Source organism: Mugil cephalus, chromosome 20 (genome assembly GCF_022458985.1).
Source record: "Mugil cephalus isolate CIBA_MC_2020 chromosome 20, CIBA_Mcephalus_1.1, whole genome shotgun sequence".
NCBI classification, from domain to species: domain Eukaryota; kingdom Metazoa; phylum Chordata; class Actinopteri; order Mugiliformes; family Mugilidae; genus Mugil; species Mugil cephalus.
Window position 1 is genome coordinate 12,519,341 of NC_061789.1, and position 17,439 is coordinate 12,536,779.

The 17,439-nt window shown below is 44.1% G+C and overlaps 2 protein-coding genes across 4 annotated transcripts; both read right to left on the bottom strand.

The window, feature by feature from the left end:
• Positions 1-2,518: 2,518 nt before the first annotated feature.
• si:ch211-256e16.3 (kelch-like protein 20) lies at positions 2,519-10,452 on the bottom strand. Of its 3 annotated transcripts, XM_047572458.1 has the most exons (12): positions 8,970-10,452; positions 8,390-8,734; positions 7,806-7,940; positions 7,530-7,721; positions 7,080-7,223; positions 6,798-6,984; positions 5,023-5,169; positions 4,777-4,905; positions 4,295-4,471; positions 3,824-3,970; positions 3,572-3,737; positions 2,519-3,378 (listed from the first exon to the last, which is right to left on the bottom strand). In XM_047572458.1, exons 2-12 carry the CDS (start codon positions 8,711-8,713, stop codon positions 3,222-3,224), a joined length of 1,905 nt encoding a protein of 634 aa, XP_047428414.1. In that variant the 5' UTR covers positions 8,714-8,734; positions 8,970-10,452; the 3' UTR covers positions 2,519-3,221. The 3 variants fall into 3 exon arrangements, 2 of the variants coding, with proteins under 2 accessions (XP_047428414.1, XP_047428413.1); XM_047572457.1 differs by having other exon boundaries at positions 8,390-10,452; XR_007111041.1 differs by having other exon boundaries at positions 3,227-3,378; positions 3,515-3,737; positions 8,390-10,452.
• Positions 10,453-10,602: 150 nt separating this feature from the next.
• Positions 10,603-14,744, bottom strand: anks4b (ankyrin repeat and sterile alpha motif domain containing 4B). The gene is made up of 2 exons (XM_047572459.1): positions 14,286-14,744; positions 10,603-12,072 (listed from the first exon to the last, which is right to left on the bottom strand). Exons 1-2 carry the CDS (start codon positions 14,444-14,446, stop codon positions 10,947-10,949), a joined length of 1,287 nt encoding a protein of 428 aa, XP_047428415.1. The 5' UTR covers positions 14,447-14,744; the 3' UTR covers positions 10,603-10,946.
• Positions 14,745-17,439: the final 2,695 nt, after the last annotated feature.

Here is a 17,439-nt window from a genome sequence, read left to right on the forward strand (position 1 = left end):
AAAAACCTGGGGTCTCGCTCTCCTGAGTCGGCCCGTTTGTGTGGGGTCAAAACCATGTCATGATTTAATCCGAGGGGGGGAAAGGAGTTCTTAGAGGTTGAAAAGTCTTATAAATATCACAAATAAATAAATGAACAAATATAAAGAGGGAAGAAATGAAATAATAAATTCATACACGTGGAATTATAATAAAAAAAAAATGGATATTTAAAGAAAATATTTAAGCTATCCTTTTTGCAGTTCCTTCAATCAGATTTCTTCTTCTTCTTAAGTATGGTTATATTTCTGCAACAAATATATGCAGAGCATATGTCGTGAATGCTATTTATATCTGTAAATTGGTACACGGCGTAGTTTTTTAACTATCTTGCTTCAACCCCGGGTCAGTGACAAGCCATTTTGATGGACGTTCATCAGTATGCGTTCTTGTAGCAATTCATAGGATCCATCCGACCAAGTACGGTCCAAATACACGGATGTGTTCACGCCCCACACTTGTTTTGGAGGATGCATCAAGAGGAAACTTGCGTGGACTTGTTACAACCAGGCCATTAACCGCTGTTGAGACGTGCAGTTGCAGCGTATGAGTGACGCACAACTATAAATCTGGCTTCAGTCAGTACACGTCATTCAACAAGTAACATGCACATTGACTAAATTTGCATGTTATTTGTTGAAATGTGCATATAGGTTTTAGGTTATTTGACATGTAATGGGACATTTTTCCTTTCTGTAAGAAAAAAAAAAATATACGTACACACACACCTCACAGCCTGTATCGAGACTGAAACTACATAATTTTTCCTGCTGCACTCCAGGTATATGTAGATGCAGTTCTGTATACTGTATATTTAGAACTTTCATCAACCAACCTGACCTACGAATATCATGGTTTACTCAACCAATCATCAGATTGAAATGTCTGAAATGCGTTTTGATGCATGTACTACAAATATGACTATATGACTTTGAGATTCAGATTTGAAAACCCACCAAACGCCCTAAATTAATGCATGGCTTTCTCCTGAAATGTCCAGGTCACTAATGTGACTGTGAGAACAGAGCTGCTTCTATTGCAAAGTAACACAGTGGAAGTGATCAAATTATATGTAAAGGCGTGACAGCTAAAAATAATACAAAGTCTTGCCAATACGATGTAGCACTTCATATTCACGCACCAGTCATGCTTGACAGAAAGAATGAGACCAAATTCTTCAGTTTTATAAAACTGGTGGGTGGGGAGTTGGGGTTAAAGCAGGAACGTCTGAGGGCGGTGATAAGAGTCTGTTCATGACCAGATACTTACGTCTAAGCGGATGAAACCTCTGATCTTGTTTTCCTTCACCAGTGAATGCTCTCGTGTTTTTTGGGGGGGGATATACAATGACCTGGATGACTGAGAACCCTCCCAGACATACGTGGTACATTCGGGATTGTTCCGTCTATTTGTACCGATCCTCTTAGCTTTAACGTTGCATTCTGGTTAACAGGAGTTCCCTTTCCGTCAGTCATGTGGTAATGGAGTGTAGCTTCAATACGCTACAGAATACAGAATAAGAAAGAAAACATCATATTTACCTTCATATTTAGAAAGAAGCTTCAGTTGAACTGTCCTGCTAGTGACATTTATGGACTATAATGCTTTTAAAGAGCTTTTTTCCAACACTACAAGTAACAGACAGCAAAACTACATCTTTAGAATGGGCGTAGGCCATGACCACCAGCTAGGCCACACGTCCGCTGTAATATTTTAAGTATTTCGCCTAGAACTTGAATACATGTTGCTGAAATAACCGGAGTATTCCACTCGGGCAATTACATTTTTGAGGTACTTTAACACTGTAAAATTTGCATTTTTTTTGCCACTTGAACCGTTCGTATACTTTAATCGACTTCAGACAGGGACAAGTAGTTTGTTTTGCATGTACAAAGTATATAACATAGAAAATACATAATCTCATAAATATTTGCATTACTGATTAAACTACAGTAACATATTAACCAGCTTACAGGCCCGGGCCTTTGAGTCCCTCCACTTGACGATGAATGAAGCAAAACCTTTTTGTCCCGACGGCGCTTGTTAGCAGATGTAAATGCTTACACCACCTATGTCATCCAGTCGCAAGCACTTATCACTCAGAAGGGCTTCTATCGAGCCCTTGTCCTTTCAGTCCACTTCAGTGAGCGTCTGGTTCAGTTTGCGGTTAAATTTGTGCTTTCCAGGTCTCCAAACAATAACTCTGTAGATAGTTTTACTGTTAATAAAATAAAGCAGTCAGCCCGTACTGTAAAGGGCAACGGCTGAGACTAGGGTGACCTTACATGACCCATTTAGCGTCCCCGATGTTGCATTACTGCCACCTTCAGTTTTCTTCCCTCCGTTCACTCACTTTCCAGTCCAGTCAAGTATTTTAAGACAATACTTTCAGTGTCAGGGAAGTCATTCCCATTTTTCTGATCAATCGTGTGTCCAGGCGAAATAAGAAATGAAGCGGGAAAAATAAATTACAGCACACACTAAGGAATTAAACATCTTTATTACAACGCAACTCCACTTAAATTCACTAAAATGCATGATGCACACTACATTATAAAAATATAGTCAGAATATTACACGTAGTAAAGACGACCTTTCTGGATTTAAATACACTGCTCACTTTTTTCTTCTCACAGGTAATCTTTTGAAAAATAATCCCATTTATATGCCCCCTAGAGGATCTCTAGTTAAAACTAAAGCATTTTCAAAAAGTCTGTCACGTACCTAGTCACACCCAATAAATACACCACAAAAAAACAAGAGATGTTGACCTGGGAAAATCTTCAGATTGAGGGGCTCACACATTAAAACAATACCTTAAACACGTTCACATCATGGAGAGTGTGTTAAGACTGTTGACTTTAGTCGTAGATCACAGTAACTTGAAATCAGGCGAGTCAACGACGTTCTCTTAGTTGGCAACAGGAGGGACCTTGCTGAAAAATTCCAGTTTACGAGGTCGTGAATGGCCGCTTCACGTGGACCCTTCCCCGTGAGCTCCCGACGATCCGTCTCCGCCGGCCCAAAACAACTCAGTGTCACCGGTAACAGCTGAAACAGCTCGGCGCCGGTGAGCCGCGTCGCATCCCAAGTCGCTCCGCAAGCTCCCGAGCTTCGTATTGCACTGTCCCCGAGGAGGGCGCAAAGAATAGCTGCATGAGACTTACCCCCGCAACGTCGTCGCTCAGCTGTCGTTCGGCGTCGCGGGACAGCTGCTCACGTGGATGTCTTTCCTCAGCTGGAGGGACACGCAGCTGAGCCAGCTGCGACTCGTGGGCATCTCCCCGACAATCTCCCACGTGTCCGCTTCGTCACAGTATCTCTCTATAGTGTCATGATATCTGGACATTAAGGGGAAAAAAAAAAAAGAGGACATAGTTTATTCCTACTGAAGCTGCTGCTTCCCAGACTGAATAAGCAGCATACGACTATGACGACGATTGATTCTCTGGTTTATTATTTGATTTTTTTAATTACCTGCCTCATTTTGCATCACTCATGGTCAAAAGGGATCTGATCTGAACGGCGCCTCACCTGTCCCAGCCCTCTTCTCCACCCAAGACGTAGATTTTTCCATCCACTACAGCAACGCCGGGCCGGTAGCGCCGTTCCTTCATGGGGGCGCACATGGTCCACTGGTTGGTCTTGGGGTTGTAACACTCCACCTTATCCGTGTTCTCCGTCGAGGCGTGCCACCCACCTGAAGGACGACAGGGATTCAACGGTAACCACTGAACAGAGCGATGAGCACAAGTTATCGTTCTGAGTGTCCCCTCATTCAGTTACCTATAACGTAGATCTTTCCTTTGAGCGTACACGCAGCGGAACCGGAGCGAGCGATCTGCATGGGAGCGACCTCCGTCCAGACGGATGTTTTAGGGTTGTACACTTGCGCGAGGTCTGTGCCGTCACCGTCCTCCAGAACCGCACCGCCTACACCGGACGCATCACACAGATACTTGATCAGTTTGGGAGCTAGTGAATTTGGAGGCCAGGTCAACGCCTTGTGCTGTTCTTCATGTTTTTTTGGGCGTGTGTCTGCGTCCGGCTGGGGATGTCTGCTGCCATCAAGGAGTGTCGTTACTACGGGGTGGGGTTATCTGGTTTGGTCTAAGTGGGCGGTACAAGCAACATCATTTTGTACTTACAGCAGGCCCATCTGGACCCACTGCTGAAAAGAAAATCTGATTGCGGAATAAGTCAAGTGGTGACAGCTCTTACGAGAGTATTTTACAACACAGAAAGTGCATTTCCTACCAGTTACGTAGAGCAGACCGTCTAGAGCCACCACAGCAGGACTCGTCACAGCCATCTTGACAGACGGGGTGAACTGCCAGGAGTCGGTGTAGGGGTTGTAGCACTCCACCGAGTCGAGACGGCAGTGTCCCTCCCACCCTCCCACCGCATACACAAAGCCATCCAGCATCACCAGGCCTGGGAGGAGCAGATGGAGTAAGGAAATGAATTAACAGCGTCATTTATCCTGCCTCTTAAACAGCAGAAAATCTACTTGTCAGCTGTTGGTTTGGATGCTAGAGAAACACATAACTCAGGTCAAACCAGGACTCACACTATGAACTCTATATACTGAAGTAGGAGGCAGAAACTACCCGAGAACCAGGTTTGGTTCCAAACACATGTGCATTTGGCCCTGAAAATAATCTCCAAGGTCTTCATAAAGGATCGTCCCCATAGGCAACATGACACAAGGAGGACCAGTCACGCGGAAATCGTCTTACCCAACTCAGAGCGAGCTACATTCATGGGGGCGATCTCCATCCAGGAGTCGAAGCAGGGGTCATAGCGCCACATCTCTCTGCTGGCTGAGCCGTCAGGAAACTCTCCCCCAGCCAAGTACAGAGTCGTACCTACGGGGTACGACATGTGCACAGCAATTAAGGGTTACTCGTTTTTTTTTTGTTTTTGTTTTTTTATTACTTTCCATCGTATCCAGCGAATTACGAAGGAGCTTTAATTGACCTCACCTGACACGACGAGCCCGTGTTTGCTCACAGCGAACGGCAGGCAAGCCAGATTCTTCCACTGATTCATCACTGGGTCGAAGCTCTCAACGCTGCGCAGCACCACCTTGTCGTCTTCCCCGCCGACTGTTACTATCACCTCAGCTGTTCCTGTCGCCACGGCAACGAAAGAAGATGCAAAGAGATGAATGAGCCGTGACCTGCTGGCATTTGGATGGATAGAAGTTAACTTTTTAATATTTTAAACCTTTTTTTTGAGTGAAGAATGTAGAGAAATGGCAGCTACGACGATATGTGAAACATTTGCATTACGTTGGAAGATATATCCACTTAGGTTTACATATTAACCACCTGTAACCTTGTCAAACACCACCTGGGGCAAGTCAATGTAGAACCTAGTGTGGCTTTAATCCATCATAGGAAGAAGAAAATTCCCAGACAAGCGCATCCACAGGCGGACCTGTGCAGCCCATACATTGCCCCTCCCCCGCTAACAGAGTGTGTGCAGCTGGAAGCTGGAAAATGCTTGTGCTCTTTGAGACTTGTAACATTTGTTATCATTGAATCATTTTTATCATGTAAATGGAGGGAGGAAAAGCAATATTGACTCAGACAGAACAGCAGCACCTATCAGCCAACGCTAAAGCTAATGTCAACTAGCTAAAAAAGACAACACTCCTTTAATAAATGTCATGTGATCTATAGGTGGCACCAACCCTGAATGACTGACCGAAGTCCTGACATTGAAGGAACCCCCAGAAGGGAGCGGTCCCTTCCAACTACTGGCGGATAAGCTGCCTCTGCACGACATGTAAGCTCCTGTCAGGCATCGCAGCGGCCAAGATGAGTAGGCACATGACTCAACATATGAGTGGGGCCAAGAAAGGAATGGGTAGGAACACCAAAGGAGAAGCACCACACCTCTAGAAACAGCAGACACTTGAGACTGTAAGAGGAGATGCTCGGTCTCTGTATAGGCCTAAATACCAGATTTAACCCTTAGCCACCTACTCTACATGGATGATATAAAGCTGTATGCGCAAACCCACACCACCAGGATCTAGAGCAACGACAGTGGATCCCACTTAGTTGCGGTTGGATGTAACAAGCAGAGTGAAAGTTGTCATGACTGAGGGGATCGTACTGCCAGCTGGCAACGGAGCAGATAAGGAGAACTTCAAGCACCTTGGAGTTCCACCGGTAAATGGGAGCCATGACGAGGCCATAAGGATATTGGCCACACTCAAATACCAGCAGAGCATGACTGAGGCAAGTCCTGAAAAGTCCACGGAATGGGACGATCTGGGGTTGTGGTGGACAAACAGCAGATGAGGGTCAAAGTGGTCGACACAGGACACGACAGCAAGAACAGGAAGAAGGAACGTGAGAGGGTAGAGAAATACCAAAGAGGCTGAAAGAAGAGCTCGAAAATGTGTGAAAGGTGAAGGCACCGGTTGTCCGAGCGGTAATCAAGACACTTGAGGCCGTGACTCCCTAAACTGGGACAGGAACTCCAGTTTATGCGTTGCTCTTAAACGTCCTTGAAACGTCAGCCATTTCTAGGTTAGCACGTCTATGAAAAATAATCCTGATTACCTTCAACGATATAGGACAATACTACAGGTAAACTTAAAAATTAATGGTCCACTTATATTTTGTGAAGACTGACATTTTGATACAGTTAAGTTATTAAAACCAAACACCACTAAAGAAAACACTAAATTGACACCAAATTAACAAATGGTGCAACCTCTATCCATAGTTGTGGCTGTTTTTACCTGTGGACCTGCGAGGCCTTGCTCTGGCGCAGTAGAGCTCTCCGCGGCGGTCCTTCAGCAGCAGGTAGTCTTTGGCCTCAGAGATCAGCCTCTGGCATCCCTGATGCTCCTTCACCACATCCAACGACTCAATCACGTCATGGAGGTAGTAAGGGCTGATGAGAGCCAGGCGGATATGCTCAAGGACCTTTGAGAAAGGAGAAATTAAAGGAGAGACATCTGACAAACAAGACATCACAAGAATGAGACAAATCGTTAGATGTGTTTTGTTGGGTAATAAACCTTTTCAAAGCTCTGCTTCCGAGAGGGACATTTATTCAACCACAACATGGCGGCTTCGAACACCATCTCCTCCTTGGGCACGTTGAGGTGATCGCTGGCAATAATTTCTGTCATTTTGTCCACACACAGAGACAGGAACTCGTCCTGCAGTGGGGAAACAGAAGGATACATAAAGTAATAAAGCATCAAGTGTAAATGATTGTAGATTTTATTGCTTTCTAAACACACACTGTATCCATGGAGGGTGAGGGAGGATGGCTACGCTGCCAGGTTCAGTCTTCCAGGAGGCAGCTTTGTAAGCAGCTTCATTATAACAAATAATAAATAAACACTTTCATTTACTCAAAAAAAAAGCATTAATTGATCCAGTTTCGCATTGTTGACTTCACTTTCATATGTGAATTTGCGAATAAACCTCTCGCGCCGATCCAAAGTTTGATCGACTCTCACCTGCTGACAAACACTGCTGAAGTGTTCGAGGATGTAGTCCATGCTGCGTTTCTCCAGCACCTTGCAAGAATGGGCCTCGGCGAAGCAGTGAATCCCCACGCAGTTCATCTCGTCCATGTGACGCTCCATGAAGCGGCAGCAGGCCTCGCGGACGGCCATGACGTCCAGCAGGTTGGCCGCGGCCAACAGCGCCTGGTCCAAAGGAAATCAGCCGTTCGGCAAACGGGGCGCTTTCACACAGACGGACGGACGCTAATGTGGGAGGCGACTCTGTACCTGCACGTTGGCTTTGGAGATGTAGACCTCCGACGTGTAGGCGTAGCTCACCAGCATGCCGATCATCTGAGGCTCGACACCGTTGATGGCAACGCGGTCCTGTTTGGACTCTATGAGGTCGGTGGAAAACATGACCTGAGGAGAGGGACGACGGAGGTCAGAAATGTTCTCAATCATCCAGATCGAGCGTAACATTATGACTACCTTCCTAATATTGTGCTTTCAAAACAGTTCTGACTCATTAGAGAATGGACAGAGCAACATCCACACGAATGCCAGGCCCAAAGGTTTCCCAGCTTAACACTGAACTGTCACAGAGATGGTCAATGTCATTTACTTCTTTATCTATTTCATGTTTAAAGGCTGATCGGTGCATATCTAAACGCGTCAAAGATAAGCAGCTGTCAGACTCAGGTCGTGACGGTTTCTGATGGGTAACACCCACAGATGTTCCCACTTAAACTCCCAACCAGAACTGATGAAGCTACTTGGCCAGTTGCCTGTCTCTCCTTTTTTGGGGGGATGTTTTGTAGCACATGAACCCGGAGACACGGAGTCCGTCTGTGCGACGAAGGTGCGCTCACCTGGAAGTAGGAGCTGAAAGAAGCCAGCACGATGCGGTGGCAGGGGAACTCTTGGCCCCCGCAGCACAGAGTCACATCGCAGAAGGCGTTGTTGAGCCGCAGGCTGTTGAGGCCCTGCAGCACCGTGTTGGGGTGCCTGGTCTCCACGAACAAGTAGTCCTCGCTGCTCGGGGAGGACGGAGGAGCGGAGGCGGAGGAAGCTGCGGCGGCCGCGGCGGCGGCGGCGGCGCCACTGGCCGAGCTGGGGTCCTCCAGGACCCGGCAGGTGGCGTTCATAGTGGACGGCGACGGCAAACCGACGCTGGCGGCAATTATATCAGCCATACGCGAGTTTGCTAGGCGAGCCTGGTAGAAAAATAGTTGGGGTAAAGCTACATGGTGCAGTTAAGAGGGTGAGATTCGTGCAGGAGGAGTAGCGGGGTAGCGACGAGGCGCACAGAGGATCTGAGATTGTCTCACTAATGAGGCTTAAAGGTGCAGCGCCGCAGAGGAGAGGCTTTCAACCGAGACATTCACCTCAGGAGAAAACATACGCGCACACTAGATAAAACTGAGCACCTGCAGCGTTTAAATGCGTTACCTGTCAAGCATAGTCGCGGTTGATGCAGTGAAAACACACCGTTTTATATTCAGCGTCCTTCTTCGCGTTTGATCGGCGGCTGGCAACCGACTCACAGGTGCAATGCCGCCACCTACCGGACTGGAGTGTGAGGTAGGAGATTAATCTTTTGTTTTAGAATATTTTTATTGTACAATTCAAAAAGGCGGCTTTATACAGAATAATTAATCGTTTAAGAAATAGAAAAGTGTGTGGTATATGAAAATAAGTATAATTAATAAAACAACAAAAAGAAAAAAAGCTCAATCAGGAATTAAGGCACATAAATATTCATAATTTTTGCCAAAAGAATTAAATTGTTAATTACAGATTTTTCTTTTTTGTCCATTTGAAAACCAAAGTTTTTGTTGGATCAGTAGATTCGTAAAACAAAACCAAAGGAGAAAAAAAATGTATTGATTGAATTGATGATTGTTATCTTTCCTTTTTTACCGAGGAGGTTCTCCACAGTGAAATGTGTTTTTGCTTTCTGCACTGTTGTTCAATTTGTTCCTCTCCTCCACGTAGGCCTTACAATCAACCAGTACATGTTGGACTGATTCTATATTGTTACAGTGTGTACATGTTCCACTTTCGTGTTTACCTATTTTGAAGTGTTTCTTCTGCTGCTACTGACCGGACTGGCGCGGGGAAGCGTGAAATTAAAACGAAAAATCAATCTTTTTAAAATTTATAGTAATTTTAAAAATAAATAAAATGTCATGTAACTGTCATGCAATTTTTTTTCTTACTCAGTGACTGAAAACTATGATTTGTCTGTATATACTGTATGAGGGGCGGTGGAGTATGTTCTGGTTGTTTGCACCGTGCACACATTTGTATTGCGCTAGGTAGTTAAATGTAATTAAGACCTGTATGACCTATTCTCAGACATGTGATAATTTCTTCTTTCTTATTCCAGTTTGCTTTCCTCCCCACCCTAACTTGTTTTTGTATGCTGCATAGATGCCTCCCTCTTTTACTAACATCCCAGTACTGCTGCTTCTTCCTATTCTTCCTCTTCTTCTTCCCACTTCATCATTAAAACTGTAAAACTGTTTTAACTGTCAGTGACAGGTTGGGGACCTCTCACTGACAGTTAAAACAGTTTTATGGCCACAAAAATTTGATATATTCAAGGAGAACAGGCTTCACTATGTACACACGTACACAGTCTGTTTAGTTTTATTACTGGTTCCCAAGTGACAAATCACCTTCTTAAACACAGACTGAATATAAAAAATACAGCTGAGAAAGGATCTTATTTTGATGTAACTATTAATTCCTCAAGTGTGTTTGTATCCAGGCAACTTTCCAGGGCTGAAAACACCCCAGATTATTGCTTTTATACATGTAAATGGATATAATTTTCAGTTACAGGTTTTTATCACTTCCAGCAGGTCCACTGACTTGAGTTTTACTGGATGAAATAAAGTAACTGTAATAAAACTGTAATAAAATAGATTGTTTCTCTGGTTGCAGTCGTAGCTGTTTAACTCATCTGTAAAAAAAAAAACTAAACAAAAAAACAGCAACTTAGGAACCAGAGAAAATAAATTACACATGCATGTTTTTTGCTAAGAGACTACTGAGCTGCAGAAGTTTATCTCGCACACATATTTTATTCATTTATTTCGCATTGATTACGTAAAACTGATAACAAAACGTACAACAGCACAACCCAACCCCTGACCTTGTTATATTTTTATGATAAAGAAATAATAATCAGGACTGTTGGACCACAAAAAGTTTTCTATTCTGCTTTGAGATCATAATCACATATCACACATATTGCTTCTTACTAGACACACAGTAACACTTCAAAATTTAGCGTCTGTTTTTGAAGAAAGAGTTTAAGGTACAATCTTTGTTTTGTACAAAATCAAAATGCTATTTTTACAAAAGGTACAGACTAAATTTAAACTTCAAACAGGATTTTTAAGTAAGTGCTATTTAACATCACATGGAGCTTTCCTTCATGGCGCCCGGTGTCTCCAGCGCGTTCTTTCTGCGAGCGACGGCGTCCAAGATCTTCTTCCTGGGTCCCAGCTGGATGCCGATGCCCTTCATGTCTTCATCGGTGCAGAGCATGAGAGCCTCCAGATCCAGGTGCTCTTTGTTGAACGCACGGGTAAACTCCGGCAGGTTGATGGTAGAGAGGAAAATTGTCAACGGAGACATTTCCTCGTCGTCATCGTCGTTCAGTCCCAGGTCGTCCTGATCCAGATCAAAGTCAGCGTCGCTGGCTTCATCAAAGTCGCCAGACTCCTCCTCCTCCGCCACGAACAGCTTGTTTTGAACGAGGTAGCCAAGACTTTGATTGTTCCCGCCGATGTTCTCCTCCGACTCCAGCCCCATCTTCTTCATGAAAGTCAGATCTCCAAGTCCAGGCCGTTTGAAGATGGATTGTTTGACCTGGCCTTCTTCGCTGTCGCGTTTGTCGTCATCTTCATCTTCCTCCAGCATGTCCTCATCTTGCTCGTTGAAGACTTCCGTGAACCCCGGTCTCTCGGGCATTCCGCTGTCCTGCTTCCCGAAAACGACGTTCCCATCTCCTCCTACCCTCTGCAGCGTGTTCTTTTGTTTCTTCCCAAGCCTCTTCTGGATTGATCCTAACCCTCCAATCCTGGCTGCGAGAGAACCAGACTTATCCGACGCAATTAGTTTGGAGAACTGCTCGTTGACGCTGTTCACGGTGCCGCCGTTTGAGAACGACGAGGTCGTGCTCGCCCTCGAAATGGAATCCGCTCCGCGGTAATTTTTATCCATCTTGCTCTGGTGCCTCTTCTTCACCTTCTCGCAGAGTTTCACGCGCTTCTCCGCCTCTTTCACGGCCTCCTTCTTTAGGTTAGCGACCTTTTTTGCGTTGCTGTTGGTCTGCACGGAGGCGGCGGCATCGAGGAAGCGCACGCAGTCCATGCGGCCGCGGGAGGCGGCGACGTCCATTGCTGTGTGGAATTCATTGTCCAGTGCGAAAAGGTTGGCGCCAAAGTTGACCAGAAAGCTGAGGACTTGCATGTGGCCGTTAGCCGCCGCATGGTGCAACGGTGTATTTCCCCAGATGTCACTCCTGTTGGGATCTCCTCTGTTAAAAAAAAGCAAAGAAAAAAAAACAATTAATGGTCTAAAATATATATTTACATTTTAGTTACACAGCGATTGTCATGCTATAGAGTGGCAGAACACATACGCATGAGTAGTAATAGAGAAGAAGTTAGATATGAAATTAGAGGACAGGTGCTCAGCGCCTCATCCCCCAGCAGTCTAGGCCTATAGCCGCATAACCAGTGTGTTTTTTCCCCACTGACAAACTCGTCGTGACGTCACCTAACTAGGGTAACCAGGGTAAGTAGGGAATGGATCGTCTGAGTTATCCCGCTATGCTGATTGGTTCTGAGCCAGTCACGTGCTTCATGGGCACCATGTTATCTAACCAATATTTACTCATGGAGAAGAGGCTATAACAGAGAATAAAATTGGATTAAATGTTAAAATTTTGCCACAGTCCTCAGCCTATGGCTCCAGCACAGGATCAATAAAACATGGGGAAACTCCCCCAGTGAAAAAAAAAAAGAAATGGAGAAAGTTTGTTAAAAGGAAGAACTGGACGTCAACTAATTTATCCCTATTATGTGAGGTGAATGTCAATTTCTGTGTTTGACGTTGTTAAAATTTTATATGGGAAAGATAAAGTCATACCATCATTAATGTGAACCTTGACCTCAAAAAAGCCCAGCACTGCATCGCTTTACAAAGTTTGAAATTAACCAGGCCTCATGCTAGCCTTATGCTAGCTAGTTATCTGGACTAAAGACTTGTAAAAATAGCAGCTACCGTCATATATACTGTGAAACCCATGTGCTAATGTAATTCATGTCCATGTAGATAGACACATTTAACCGACACGTAACTTTGTCTCAGTTACTACTAAGTTATTTTGGCTAGCTTGCTAATGCTATAATGATGAAACTAATGATGATACTAAAAAACGGTAAGACTGGTTTAATTTTCACTATTTCTGAGTCATTTTAAACTTTTAACAGCGATGGATGATGGATGAACATGACAGTATCATGTCACATGGGTCTGGGAGTACTTTTACTACTATAAGTGCATTTCCCTAATTGTTTTTGCTTATTTTTATTATTATTATTATTTCAAGAGATGTTTTCAATGCAGGAAACGGTGTATATTTACAGTATTTTGGAATATGAGTACTTTTGAGGAACAGATCTGAATACTTCCTCCACTGCTGCAGCTACGTGACGTACAGACGATGATGTTTGTTGCTGTTGTTGTTGCTGCTCTAACTATTTTCACCTTCTTTCAGCATCGACCCGAAGACAAGCCATCGTTTCTACGCGAGGCGGACTTGGTAAACAAGTAAACACATCTACTCTTAAGAAATTATTTAAGATGGATGAAGATAATTGGTAAACTATTAAGATTTTATCATTGCTGTGATACTGAAACCACTTGTCATAAATGACAGGTGATGCTGATTGTGGCAGAGACGTTTCAGTCACTTCTTTCCCCCACGAAGCCCGGACATGACTCACACGACATTAAATATCTCCATAGGAGCAGGAGTGGTGTGACAGCTCCAGCTTTACGGTCTATGACCAAATCTACCAAAGAAGTGTCTTTAAATGTAAAGCGCAGATCCTCGGCCCTACACCCGCAATAGAAATATATATCAAGATAACTGGTAAGCTATTAAGATTCAAAGTCCTCCACTGTCATGCCTCAACGCTTGAGCGCATCATAAATCGGAGCTGGTGCTGATCATGCTAGAAAAGCTGCTAATGTGGCTCACAAACCGAGGATATGAATCTCGTTTGTCAGCGAGAATGTTGGGCTAGATTTGTCCTTTGTTGTGGAGGTGGGTATTGGAGGGGGGTGGGCAGATAAAGGGTTCCTTTGTTTCACAGGATGAGCCAACTTTTGGCTCAGCTCGTGGGAGTGAGGAGTTTATAAGTGGAATGAGGATTTAGATCATTTTTTAGAACAAAAATCTAAAAAAAAAAGTTTACATCATCAGTAAACATAAAAAAAAAATGTAAATATATTCCCAGCCCTAAACTTTGCTGTGTTATATTATTATATGTATATTTTTGGACAATAATTACTGTAGATTTTTATTTAGTTGAATGAATCACACATAAAATACACTTGATAGCAATTAAATCTATGCATCTCTGTGGTATTTGAGTTTCAGAACACTTCTGAAATAAGATTATGAACTGTGTCACGTCTGGCTACAAGCACAAGTAATACAGGGGAGATATTGTCACGTACTCTCTGCTGCATATGAGCTGAAGAACGTCGACGTGTCCGTGGAAGGCAGCCAGCAAGGTGGGGGTCATGCCATCCTCGTCGGCCGTGTTCAGGTCCTTCCTCGTGGCCTCCTTCAGGATGTCCAGGTAGCCGTCAATCGCCGCTTTGTGGTACCTCGTCATCTCCGAGAAGAACAGAGATGGCCCAGACAGACAGACAGACGGACAGAAGTGTGTCACCGTGCACCTCTCTGCGCCTCCGCGAATGAGCAGGCAGGCCCCCGTCGAGCCGGGCAAACAAAGAAATCACTGGGCGTCAACGTAGCGCCGGCACAGAGCCGTAAAACCGAAGCAAAGTCCAGCTGACAGCGCTCGGGCACCTCGTTATGGTCAGGTCCTTAGAGCCAAAGGTCGGACCAGGTCTTTGGGACTCGGAGGGACGTCTTATGTCAGATCCTCACCTTAGACTTTGAGTTTTGATGAGTTATAAAGTTAAGGAGTTATCTTCATCAAGGTAATGTCATCAAGGGATGTTCAGGTTTTTTGCGTGTAAAACATTTTGACCTTCGATCTCACATTTGCATTTCTCAGTATATTTTCAAACTGTCAATTGAACAAAAAATGGAGAAAATAAGTTCAAGTGAGAGTTTTACACAGTTATATTTATTGTATTGGACTATTTAAGTATTTAAGTACAACAGGTTACTGTTGCATAACATTATGACCACCTCCCTAACATTGTGCATGTGTCCCTTGCGCCTCCAAGACATTTGTTGAGGGGAGGGGTCTCTGTGAATCATCCCACAGATTCTTGATTAGTTTGGGAGGTGGTGTAGGTAAGCCACATTTCAGAAACGAAAGAAAGGGACGCCCACCACTGCTCCTCTGGGCCTTGACCATCACTGCAGCAGTGGCATGTTTTATATTCTGCAAGTGTTTTTAGTGAAGGGGTGATCAAGAAAATAATTGGTCATACTTGAACACCTTTTTGTGCAATGGATGAACTTTCAGATGAAGTATAAACTAAATAAATAAAGAGCTTAATGTAAATTTTAAATCGCATGACTATTCTTGCTGCGGGGCACTTAGTGAACCCTAGAAATAGAAGAGAGAGAGAAAAAAACACTTGTTTTCCGATTGTCCGAATAAGTTAAATGTGTAAAGCATTACTCCTTCCCCCAACAGTTGTGGATTCATCAGAAACTCTACGGCAGGTCAGCGGCTTGAAAGAGAGACACCCGCCTGGCAGCCACACCTTTGGACAGCTGTCAAAAGTCTGCAAACAAAGAATGCCTTCAAAAATATAAATAATAGTCATTTATGTCTGTCACAAGTTCATTAAGTACAGACTCCTGTCTCTTCATGTGATCCCAGACTAACACGTTGATGTGGAGATCAGGGCTCTGTGGGGGCCATGCCATCACTTCCAGGACTTCTGACTACAATCCTGCAAAATCCTGACTTTGTGCAAGTCTACGAATAAGAATTAATGTTGTTTTGAAAGGAAAATGATATGACACCACATATTGATGTGACTTTGATTTTTCTTTTGTTTGCCCACTTTGCATTTTGTAAACTGATAAAAAATAAACAATCATATGTTTAAATGCGTTCTTAGTTTACAATTTTTTTTTGACACCTAACACCGTAATAATTAATGGTTTTAATAATAATAATAATAATAATAATGAAAAAATTGACTTCCAATGTAATTTTACTGAAGCTCTGATGATGAGTTAAATGTTCATGTAACAGCTGGTGTGAGAAAGGACTGGTTCAGTATTGCAGAAAAACACGTTTTTTTTCTTCCTTTGTGCATATGTGAAGTTTCTTAGAGAAACAGAATGAACGAGGAAATAGAAATAAATTCATATCATTATTTTTTTTTATTATTATTATTGAATATTTTAAATTAATTTGACCCAATACTGTCAAGTATAATTCTAGGGTCAAAATAAATTCAAAGAAACTAAATTAAAAGAAACTAAACTGAACTGAAAGGACTGTGATTCAGTCCCTTGACCAGATACAGTTTCAGAACCAGAGCTCTGGAGGCTGAAAAGTGGCTAAAGAGTTGACAGAGTAGAGAACCCTGTAGATGGCGCTGTGTGCCGGTGTAGTCGCACAACACCATGTGTTTCGCTGCTGCATCGTTGCAGAGTTGCAGAGTTTGCAGCTTCAGGCGAAGATGAAAGCCACGAAAAGCCCGACGCAGAATACACCCAGTCCCAGCAGAATGAGCTTGAACGCATCCTTCGTCATGCGCTGAGAGGCTCTGCTGTGGCGGTCTCTGTTTTCAAGCCGCTCAAAGAGCTCTCTGATGCGGGCTTGCATTGCCTGGACAATCACGGCGTCCACGTTTGGATCCTGTGACGCTATCACAGCCTCCAGACGCTTTCCCCTGAAAGCTTTCTCCAGGTCTTTGACCACAGCGCTGCGGGTCTTTCTGGTGCTCCTCCGGTCGGGAAGGAAGTTCCTGCAGGCATGGGCGTGGAGACCCTCCATCGTCTGGTTAATCAGATGTTTGGTGTGGGCGGTCCACTGCTCGCACCTGCGGGTTGTGAGAGCGCGACACTTGGTGAGAACTTTCACCGTGAGCAAGGAGACAAACAGCCGGAGCTGGTCGTTGTCTTCCCCCGATGTGGCTTCACAGCCGGAGGCAGAGCGATCAGCCGGAGCTGTCTGGGACGGTTCCATGCTTGTGTCTGTCATTTTCCTTATTCAGGACGTTTGTGTTTTCGCTGTCTGGTTTGTCTGTTGTGTAAATGGCACTTAGCGTTGGTTGCTGCTGAAAATGTCAACAATTACCTAGGACCTAATACCTACTACACTAAACAAATAGCCGCTGTATAAGGATAAATCTTGTGCCTTTGATGTGGGACGTGACGTCACGTCACGGAGGCTTTCGCTATGATCTGTTACGTGACGTCATGAAGGTTTTCATGAGGTTACAGGTTTCAGTGCGCTCGCGCATGCGCACACGCACCCGTTCGTTCTCTGACACTAAATAAGTAAACATCAATACAAACATGTCTTCCTATTCTTTTGTGTTGTTATTTACTTCCTTGTTTATGTGAAGTGCCCTCCAAACTAAAAGACGTAGATCCCTGAGTAGATCCCGACCTTACAGTCAATGATCCTGCAACATTTAATTACCAAATAAAGGACGTTTCTGC